Here is a 12,070-nt window from a genome sequence, read left to right on the forward strand (position 1 = left end):
ATTCCGAAGGTCAAACATCTTTTTTAAGTTTCATTTATTATTTAGACCTTTCTGTTTATAAATATACCAGAGTTTCTGTCGAAGTATGCTGCGTATATAAAACAGTATTATCAATAATACTACGAGTGATTGGCTTCAGCAGCGTCACATAATTCGCGGACTCGTATCAATGTTTCTGTTATCGGATATCGTTACGATCACTACCCTTTTCTTTTTTTTTTATTCCCCTCAGACTTTGCGAATTATACCCGCATGTTTTTTTTACTCCGTGTATACTTCAGCGTGGATATACGATATTATACTTCGTATTACGATATTATAATTCGTGTTTCGCTGTATTCTGTGAAGCAGTTTCAATTGAGGGAAAGTCGTGCAGTATCTACTAGTATAGAGTACCAACATCGTTATATACGTATGTTATATCGTTATATATATATAGCGATACACGTAAAAATAAAATTTGGGCAAAATGTGTATTCTAATACGTAAATGTCTTTTTACATTACTAATCAAATTTAAACTGAAAAATCTATTAATTAAATAACCTTTACTCTTGCAAATTGTCAATTCTTATTATTGAGTTTCATAAAATTAGTCTCCCTCCATCTCATTTGTACCGCGAAATCATTTTTTAAATTTCAATTTTTACTGACATTCTACTCAAGATGCAACAAAAAAGCTTCGAACCTAGAGTACTGCACGACACTCTTCTACTGTTTGACAATTTAATAGTTCATTCGTTTCTTTCACTTTGATGTTCAAGAATATAATCGCGTCTTTTATATTTATCGTATCAACGTTATTTATTAGTGTATGTTTATGACACCGAGTAGTTAGAATGCACGTATTTTTTTATTTTTTTACGATAAAAAAGACATTAATAGCTTGTTTCATAATCGCTTTGCGTAGTAGACGATGACAAATTGGTTTTTGTTAAAGTTAACTGAGGTAAAGAAGAGTGAAGCGAAAGAAACTGCTAGCGAAATGACAAAGCAAACAATTTGCTTGTAATTATTGTAATAGTATATACCGATCTTAGGACAATTCTGATGATAGCACGTAATATTGATAAGTACTTCTCATTAAACTGCCGTTTATTTCCTTCCGATAACAATGCATTTGCCTGAAGTTTTTTTTTTTTTTATTGCAGACACTTTGGATATAAACCAAAACACTAAATTCTTGAATAAACTGGTAGACTATTATATTCCCGTGATATTACAATTTTTCCCAGCGATACCATAAACTAGATATCACTATCACGTTTACGAGATGCTGTCAGCTTCTAAGTTTCCTTATTATACATATACAAGGTCAAAAGAAGGAGTATAGTTATAATCTATTATTTATATTCATTTATGCAAAATTGACAGAAGTCGTTAAAGTAAAAAAGTTACTGAATTAATTTATCTTGTAGCCTCGTAGTATTCTTAAACGGAAAATTTGAACTGCACGTCATTATTATTTAAAACGATTGTAAAACAATTTTATTACAGTAAATACTAAATACCTCTGGAAAGACAACTATCGAATGATTCGTTTAGTATCAAAGCCAGCGTATCAAAATCGCAGCAAATGTTATTAGTTTTTATTTATGTCTCATATTTTACTTGTACTTTGCTTCTTGTTCAGATGTAAAGTGCGCGATCTTACGAGCCGTTCTAAACGTTAGTCATTATATTATGTCTTTTGAAAATCAGAATCATTCCTCTTGTTTTAAGGAACATACGTATACGTCGAATTTAAGCAATTGTTATCTTACAAATTTTTACTGAGAAACGATACGAAAGTCGTTCGTAGTTTCGAGGATAGTCTGACTTTTCTAAAGTTCTGTATCTTATTTTTGAATCCTATATTTCAAATGTATATGTAGGAAAATTATTTTGCACTGGGTATGGAAAAGGATGAGGATGATGGATCAGCGTCGAAAATGTAAATAGTTCTGCTTCAATCGGAGGTTTGCCGGATACGTATATGGAGATTTGATGAGAATGTGAAAAATTTAAACAGGAAGGAATAAGATTAGTTTACTTGAAGAATCGGATACACAAGTTTTTTCTAAGGGTCGTGGGAACACGACATCGTGAAGTAATCGGAGCAAAATTAAACAGTATGGCGATTGACAGGATGCAATCTTATAAACTTCTTCTGTCCCCACGCGTTGGAGTGTGTTTACTCTTGAAGTTCTTGGTACCGATTTTATCGAGAAAGACTGGTTACAGTTCCACTCGTCGGTTCTTGCCCACCAAACTATTTATTTATCATTCGATCAGGAATAATTGTTTACGATGATTAAGCGGATTAAGTAACTTGGAACCTTTCACCACTGTTATATGAGCACTGTGTGTATTCGTATGTTGGCATGTGTTTCTTTTCTTTTTCAACTGTGCGACACATTGGTGCACGAGTATGAAGCAAAATTATGCGTTATCAGTTGTTTCTGATATTTTATGATTGATGACGGTTTAAAGTTACGATACTGCTTTAGTAAATACAGTAAATGCTATGTGCGAATATTTTATCTGTTGAGAGAGTTAACTATCCGTAGATACGCGTACACGCGTTCTCTCGTACTCCGTTTGCGAATTAGATCGTTTATATGCATGTGAAAATTGAATTTTCTTCTAAGAATGCTTTAGAAGAACTCGAAGAAGCAAGTGTTGGAAATCTTTTGGTAAAAGCAAAGATCCTTTCGAAGAATCTTACTTGTCAACGATCTAGTTTGTTTGTGGATTAAAATTGTGATAACATATGATGTGTGAAAATATGAATAAAAATAATAATTGTTAAAGTAGCAGTACCTACACCGATAGATTTCCTATGCATGTTCAATGCTCCAATTCATGTTGGATTTTGGAGAATTTTATAACCGTAGATTTCTTTGTCATAAATTTCAATTTCTTTCTTAATAAACGATAATTACGTTGTTATATGTAATTTTATTAATTTGAGATGAGAATATAATGATAACATTCGTAAGAAGAGTTATCTATAAAAAGTTATTTAAAGAAGTGCAGAAAATAAGGAGATGGTAACATTTCAAAATTGATCTGTCGATTTTTTCACGTTTTCTATAATTTTCATCTTTTAATCATTAATCCTCCATAGACTGAGGAAATAATAAAGAAGAAAAGTGAAGAGTGACATTCACTGCAGACGCACATCAACTTTGGAGTCGATCCATTCTGCAGATATTGTTACCAATGGAGATTAAACAAACGTGCACCTTTAGCCAGTAATTGTCGTGTCCTTAGAACACTTACAGTTTTAATGATCCAGGAAATTTCAAACGTACGATGTTTCACGCGCAAATCAAATAATACTGAAAATTAGTGACGAACAAAAGACAGTTAATTCGCGCAGTAAATTGGAATCAGTATGAATGATAACAACATCGAATTCAGTACACGATTATAGTAATTTCTCAAAAAGAACGGTTCGGTTTACCGAAGTTAGCCAGACATACTGACACACAGTTACATATTTATCTTCCCTTGCTTGCACGTCAAAATATAATTAATCTCGTTGGATTTCGGTATCGAAAACTATCGTTGATTATCGTTATACTTTAAACCACGAAATTAGCGTTATTTGCCTTACTATATTAGGTATTATTGAACAGCGTGCTTTCTCAGACAGCTTTTACTTCCTGTTACATTATCGATTTACATATCATGGATCAATCGATCGAATGCTTTCGCCTTATTTGCATACGTCTCGCTTATACGTGTTTCGATAGCAAGTAATTTAAATATAAACCGTCTTGTGATAGCAAACAATCAAGTATTAAATCTGACATTCTCTTTAGCTGTTTCATGTACGTCGTGTACGTCTCGATGCGACACCATTATTTTGCAATATTAAATTGCAACAGGGAAAGCCTTTTGCATTTACAAAGCGTAAATACAGAGTTTCTGACGTTTATTGCCAAACTCGACTCGTTAAACGGTAATTGTGCTTTTTAACTATTTTGGATTAACTCGTTCGTGCAGATAGCTAGAAAGGGGAGAGGAGGTTTCCCGATTGATTTCTCGAAGAGGGACAAGAATGACTGAAACGCGGGACGCATCGTCGACTCACCAGAAAACAAGAAGCACCGGCGTGAAAACTAACGACCATAGTCGAAGTTCTTCTCCGGTCAGAGGGCAACTCCTCTACTCGTTTCTCGCTCTTTTTCCCCTCTTTCTCTCGGTGTCTCTTCTCTTGCAGAATTTCATCCTCTCTCGCTCCCCCGCGTTCGCGTTCGCGTTCTTCGCTCGTGTCTCGCTCTCTAACGAAGGCAGCATACCTCTTCCAAAGAGAGTGAGCACGCATACGCCGCGGGTACGAAGCTGCAGCACCTGGTTGGCCGGGTTCACCTGTGCACAGAAAAGGAGGGAACCAACGCCTGGCGTCCGGGTGGCGCGGCACCTGTGGTCCGCGTCGTGGTGTCTATCCGATAGAACGCCGGGGGATGGCAATACGGGAGAGGGAGACTCGGGTTTGCTTGGAAAAAGCGACAGACAGTGTAGTAGAAGGGGAGACAGTAACGGAACGAGGCAAAAGAGAGTGTACAGCGCAGAGCTATAGCGGCAGGAGGGGAGAACCATTTCCGCCTTTTAAAAACGATCCAGAAGGCCTCTTATATAGGCGGAGCTGTGGCGAGCGGACGCGCTACTATTGGCTGCCTTAATATCTAATATATCATGTCATAACGGCTGCAGAATTATTGTCCTTGTACATGTTCGCCAACGTTATACTCCGCGGTTCCATTTCTCTTGCAGGAACTAACCGCCCCTCTACCGAATCGCTATTTTCCCACCCCTTACGGGCAACGCTGTTATACACTGTAACATCAACGGGAGAAACGAGGCCGTTGTTCGCTGTTTAAAATCGATATTTACTTGCTTCGACACGCGTCTACTTGCCGGTTACGTACGCGCACGCTCGGCTCGCGCTTTTCGCCGGCTTTCGGTCGGCGTGAACCGAAGACCACGTGGGATGACATAGATATGCATTTGTGTGCATGTATGTATATATATGTACTGTGAATAACGATTCGATCAGTAATGGAGAAATATATATATATATATATCACGAAAATAAAATCATGTCAGTTCGCAGATTCTATCGAATCTGACCAAGCATAGCTAATAATTAAATTATACGTATCACGTGCATTTTATTGAAATGTTTCAAAATATGAAAAAGATCATAGACACTTTACATTTGTACCGTACCCGTTTGTCTATGTTTCAAGTTGTGATATTTGCTGTGAGAAACGTAGAAAGCCGTAAGATCTTGCATAAAGAATATGTATGTTCTTTTCTGAAAAATCTCCCAAGTTATTAATCCGCCGCCTGAAAATGTTTATTATACATTCTCAACTTAGTTTCGGAAATTACGAGCGTTGTCAAACGTGCAACGATCCGAAATTCATATAAATAGCAAAATGAATTTATACATGTGCGTTAAAAATTAATCACGCGTGTCGCAGATTGTGCAAGAACGTTTATGCTACAGTTTGCGTTTGGAATCCTTCCAAAACAAGGATTACGTATTCTTAACCTTCGTATTTCATATGTTTATTACGTGTCACTATTTTTCCCTCTTTTTTTTTAATTTCTTTTCGCACCTACAGGAATTCACATTAAGCGAATTCCTCGTTGGCTTTTATCGACTCACAAATGGATTAAACAAAATGTATTTGCGATAATGTACTAACATATCGTTGCGTTGCTTGGTATTGCTGGTGGTATAGCTAAAAAAATTTCACATTTGCTTTTATTGAGTGACAGACCTATTTATAATTTCATTAGTTTTGCATCAGAGGACAAAATCATGATGCACTCACGCCGCTATTACCTTGGCCTTATTTTTACGATACTAGCTCATTTTCAGTTGTTTTCTGACGCTATAAGTGGAAGATCGTATTACTTTCGCAAACACGCAGTGACATATCTCGCGTGAAGTCAGCCTTCTAACGTCCTTAAATTTCTTTGTAAATTTTAAACAGCCTCACCTTTGCAACTTGAAATTTTTAACTCGTACCATCACCTATCAATGCCAAATAGCGATACGATGTTTATTATTATGAATATGATCGTATAGAATATGTTCGTAATATATTACAGGTATATGGCATAATTTTGTACAATAGAATATTTTTACATAATACAATATTTCTTAATCTTTTCAATGTTCAAACTTATAGAATAAAACATTGATTGGTGACATTCGTTTTAACAATGTATGATGTTTGGATTGTGTCGCAGGTGAAAGCGTGGAAATCCTGCTGGAACATAGTACCAAGCTTGTAGAACTCTTCCAATATCCTTGGGAAGCGATATTGTTGATGTACATCAATTTAAAATATGCAGGAGCTAATCCCGAGGAAGTCGTGAGGCGCATGGTCGATGGTAAAGTATACTTTGTTCTGAACTTGCCTTCGTGTTTTTGTTACAAACGCGTTAAAATCGTGGCATTTTCAATAAATCATACAAGTATATTATCGAATGTATAGAAAAGAATTTACTATTATAATTCAACTTTATCTTTATTTAACACTAAACGATGGAAAGTAACAATGTCATCTTCTTCTCTCTAGCTTCCATAGTCTTCTGTCCGAAAATCCACAAATTTTTTTTGCTTATCGTAAATTTATGGCCTACTTGAACGCGTTATGCCGGCAAAAACATCTCACAGGCTTTTTTTTATATGATTATTTGAATTTCGTAAAGTTTTCTTAAAAGCGATATCGATGGAAGATTCTCTTTCCAATTTGTCGCGTGGAAACGAACCTTTTGCTTTCTTGAAGTTTTCATTGGAGAAGCGACAAAGATAAATTTAACAGTGATTCAACGATTGGAAGACGATTTTCTTTTCTCGCACGCGGAAGTTGCAGCGTGATGAAATTGGCAACATTTAAAGCGATAAACTTCCTTCGCTATAGTGGTGCTGCTACATCGTGATATCATCGTTCAGAATTGATTTCATCGTTACATTGATTTCCAAATTTTTTGTTATTATTTTACAAAACTACGACACGTTGAGTTCCCCGAAAAATTATTCAGAGTCGGGGACATGAAACTTTCAAATTGTTACGATAAAGAAATATTTCTGGACAGGATAGGGTGAATAATCCGAAATAGCATCGCTTAACGTGTTATAGCGTCTTTGTTCGTTTTCGCGATATTTACGCTGCCAATCTCCTGCTGCTAATTTCGTTACGTACGCGATTCTCCACTTGTCAAGAAAATTTTCCACGTATGCGTCTCGCTGGTTCAGTTACGAAATCATCGTTTTTGAAGATCCTTTATGGTCGAAAACGGTCCTTCGATGATTTCTATATTTGCTTCAACGCTCCAAGATTCCTTATCATTTGGTCTACATAGGAAGATTTGGTTTAATATCACCAAGAAGATGTATGTTGAAATATGTACACTATACATATTTGCGAATAAGCCACGTAAGATAATTTGAAATGGAATTCGAAGAATTTAGAGGTATGTATGATATTCGTAGAAGTGAGTAGATCGAAGATGTTTAATAATTAATTTCTGATCGAGGTTACATTTGCAATTTTTTTTTTATATATATATACATATGTGTTTGGTGTTATTTTAATCAGAAAACTCTCGCAAATAAGTTAGAAAAAGTATAATTTAAATAATATCAAAAATATCAGAAACAAGAAAGTTATATTATTGGAATATTACCATTTTTTTTTATGGACGATTGAATTTGGTTTAGATGTTACCTGTCAAAAAGCATCTCTTCTGGAATTATCTTATGCCTGCAACATGTAAATTATGTTATAACTATAGGTAGAATAAAGTTTAAAAGGCATACGTTATTACAAATACCGGAATAAATTGTTTCTTTTATTCATAAACATCTTCACTTTATCTACTGTTACGAGTACGTGCATACAACGTATTACTAAATTTCCAGATCATTCTTAAGATTATCTGCTATACGAGAGGTTAAGTTTTTCGGTGTCATCACATCGTAATTGATATTTTCTGTGTTGGTCGGTATTTTATGAATCACCGTATAAAACAGTGTGTCATTAAAATACAATATTTTACACGTGAAGATTTGAGCGTGAGAAATTCCTGATTCAGTCAAGTGGAATTTGCGACGATTATCAAGGTAGGATTTTGTATATTATATCGTAATTTGTACCTATGATTAATTAGGTAATATAACTATAGCAACTGACGACAACGTATTATATAATATGAAAGGAAGACTTAAATTAAACTCGTTACCACAGCTTTGAATTTACATATTTTACGTGAAAATGATTTTTAATTGCTGAAACAAAGTACAAAATACTTGACGTAAAAAGGAAAAAAAAAAAAAAATAGCTACGTACTGGCTTTAATATTTCGAAAAATCTTATACAAGAGCGTCTTTTGAAATCAGAATATTTTTCGTCATATTACGAATAATATATTAGCTTCACATTCTGTAACTTATAATTTAATGTATTCTGATTCGCTAATTGAGATAGATATATCTACGTATAATTAAGCCAATGATATAGATAAAATATATGCATACATTATAATACGTAATAATTTACAAACATCCTTCTATCGAAAGAATATTTCTCCAAAAGTGTGTCTCGTGATACATTTGCTGGATGAGTTACCCTGACAAGGGGTTGCTAATTAAATATATCCAAAACTAAAATAGCTTCTATTAAGGTACGTGTTAATTCAATTCGCGAGGAAACTTGGACACGTTAGCTGGATGGATGAGTATTTTCCAGATAACACGAGGTAGAATACCATGAAATGCGACATAATAACCGGTCGGGTGCGTTCACCCTCTATCTTCCTCTGTTTGGCAGGAGTAAAAAATTATAAAGATGGGGCGATCAAGCAGGCGTGAAAAAGGTTGAGGCATAATTTATTAAGTAGTTTACTTACTTGACTACTGTTTGCTCGAGCCAATCATTATAAATCGCTTAAGCGTGCGGTCTGTAGCTCGTAAGTCATAATATTGCCATCAGGAACCTGTGCTGGCCTGGGGCACGTATCATCGTTGATCATCGTGCCTCTGTCTTGTACACAAGCTCCTCCAAATAAGCTGCAAATAGACTGGCCAAATTGCCACTTCATTGTTTATTAAGGTGTCTTGATGAGTGACGTGAGATGGCTTCGCTACCCTGATGCGCTTTTTTGTTGGACTTAACGAATTAGGTTCACGCTGCACATTTGGTGTGATAAATTACCACGCAAAAAGCATGTTATAAACTCAGGTAGAAATTGGAAATGATTAATTGTAATCCTGACGTTTGATCTTTTATTTGAACTTTTGTTAAGACTTTGTCTGCTGCTGTTGAAACGTGAAACCATAGAATTTTAAGACACGAAAGGTGATTTTTTTTAGATGGTATTTATAAGTTGCTTCTATCGCTCTTTCTTAGAGAGACGAACGAACAAAGAAATTACATAAAATTACAAATTATGTACTGGGTAATTTGGAATATTTTCACCCATTAAGAGCCAAAGATGTGCGAACGCAACGTTACCTGTGTAATTTTTTTCAATTAGTGTACATAATTGAATTCTATCGAATTCACATCGCAATTATGAAAAGGAATTTCTAGAATTTCTCCAATATTGTTTTGATTTTAGATTCTATAATACGTATATATTATGAAATTTGAAGAAATGAAACTACTTTATTATATGACTACTGTATTATAGAAATCCTCTTTCTCTAATTATTTTTCTAATTCTTTTAACGGACTATTATTCCAATATATTTATTTTCTGCGTTTTGATAAAACATTAACTTATCCTACTTTATTCATCCTTGGCCATATTGTTGCGCTCGTACAACATTTGTACATTGTTTCACTGGTTGATGTTTAACGGATTACGTAACTTAACAGCTCTCGTGCTGATTTTCTAAATTCTTTTAATTTTTTATGATAGCTTTTATATCGATCCGTTGTCTCGTTCGTTGGATATTTCTTTATCAATCGCGCTTGTCTTTTTCTTTTTCTATACCTTTGTTTATTTTCTTTGTTCTTTCGAGGATGCGCATTCTTAATTTCTCTATGTACAGTGTTCCGTATGTAAGTACAAATACAAAAGACTTTCGTGAATGACTCGTGTAACGTAGTTAATAGGAAGGTATATAGTGAAAAAGGACAATATTAAGACTTTGACAGTGGATGAAAATTTTCAATGGTTGGAGAAAAAATCGGAACAATTTTTCCAAGATTGCAAGCAAAAATTTATTACTCGCTGTCGAAGCAAACGTTCGTCATTCGATCATTCGATTCGTAATATTTCAAATATTTCTGTAATTCTATTTCTGTACACAATTTACTATTTAAAGATCATAATCTTTAATAATTAAGACGGTGAACCGTGTCAAGCGTCTCTGAGACTTAATACGTAGCAACGATTAATAGCTTACTCTGAATTATCGGAATCGATATGCGCGAAGAAAGACTATCTAAGCTATCAATTACATTCAATAATGAAACAAGCCGTACTCGAATGATTTAAAGCAGACATAATACGGGACTGATAAATAGCCGGTAAAAATCTCACCAGTTTACCACTATGTTACTATCATATACCCGAGTGCCATTAATTATTTCATTTGAAGCGTGTTGTAGATTTCACGCATTTATCCCCCGCTACAGAAATGGTAAAAAGGAAAAGTTGCAAATAAAAGTTGCATGCAACGCGTTCAGCTTATCGGTAAGAAAAATAGACTGCGCCTTATGGTAGCTGGAAATAGATCGTACGCGTAGTACGCTATTAGCTCGAATTACGGTGCGAGGGAACAGCAATTATGGTGAAGATGTCGTGTTTCATGCATGCCAACACCGTTCTAAGCTAGATATATGTATATACACGTTCGTACGGAACTGAAAGTCGAGTTGGATACTTTTAAGTCTACGTAGAAAGTCGCATTCCTGCCAGTTTGTTGTAGAACAGGTAGACGATTTACAGTTATAAGTTGCTGCAAGTGGTTAAACTGTTGCTAAATATGCTGTTCGATTCACTTTCGAAACGTTTCGTTATTTTCAATTCTGTTGGTTCGTTCATTCGCACCGAAAATTAGTTTGTCAACCGCAATTAGATACGCGACTGTGCTGTTGAGTTAAAGATTGCTTTATAGTTTAGTCGCTTAAACACGTTAAAGAGATGGTCAGACAAAGACACTTACGATTAGCAGTTAGCAGAGATTTTCACATCTGTGTATCACTTTATGCGTAACTGCGTTGGATTATATCAAGCTATTTTATAAATAATTTCGTGTTTACGTATAGAAAATATCGACGAAGCTGTTTCCATTTTACGTAACTTCATGAATTCAACATCAACGCTGAATTCACGTATCTGAAGCGTGTAATCTTGACGCACGAGCATTCTTATCGACTCGATTATTTCCCTTTAAATCCTCACTTTTTATCAACTGAAAAAAACATAACACAACTTTCGATATCTTTCGATACCACATATTCTTCACTGTTCGTCCAGTGTGTTATCTACGAAATCGCGAGACGTTAGTTGAATACTCGTGCGCGTGAAATACATGACTTGTGTGCAGTCCAGGACGCGCCAATTGAATGGCGAACCTTTACACCTAGCCACTTGAGGCAGAGATTAATGACGCCCGGTAAAAAGAAAAATGTTGTTGCTGGCGCAAGAACGCCGTTTGCGGTCAGCCTCGAGCAAATAAATATGGGCGTGTAACGTCGGTGTACACAAGTTATACCTTAATTATCCCGAGGCATTACCGCGACTAATGCCTTTAAAGAGAAGAGTAGAATGACGCTTGTCGTCACGCTGCGCCGGCGGAAATGTCGTTTTGTTCGTTGCTCCGTTCTGTTTCTCGTACTGACGAGAGAATGCGACAGGTTGGATATCGAATTCGACATTCGCCCGTTCCAAAGAAACCAACGTCGTTCAAGCGGCACGAATAATTTCTGTTCCGAGAAATAAAAGGATAAGGTAATTCCAGAAGTTACAGTCCTCATTTTTAACCTTTCCAAGGATGAATCTTTCAATGCCAAAGAAATAATTGCCCTCGCCCTTTTTGGGGGATAAGT

General features: G+C 35.5%; 1 protein-coding gene across 8 annotated transcripts in view; it reads left to right on the forward strand.

Moving 5' to 3' along the window:
- Dsx (transcription factor doublesex) overlaps positions 1-12,070 on the forward strand; it is a 109,409-nt gene that overhangs the window by 33,096 nt on the left and 64,243 nt on the right. For 4 of the 8 annotated variants that reach the window (XM_072013327.1, XM_072013326.1, XM_072013325.1 and 1 more), the window contains one exon: positions 6,255-6,398. In XM_072013327.1, coding sequence (XP_071869428.1) covers positions 6,255-6,398 — 144 coding nt within the window. Of the gene's footprint in view, positions 1-6,254; positions 6,399-6,586; positions 7,485-7,932; positions 8,134-12,070 lie in introns of all 8 variants that reach the window. The other 4 variants (XR_011801120.1, XR_011801118.1, XR_011801121.1 and 1 more) reach the window with 3 other exon arrangements.

This window comes from Bombus fervidus, chromosome 11 (assembly GCF_041682495.2).
Source record: "Bombus fervidus isolate BK054 chromosome 11, iyBomFerv1, whole genome shotgun sequence".
NCBI classification, from domain to species: Eukaryota; Metazoa; Arthropoda; class Insecta; order Hymenoptera; family Apidae; genus Bombus; species Bombus fervidus.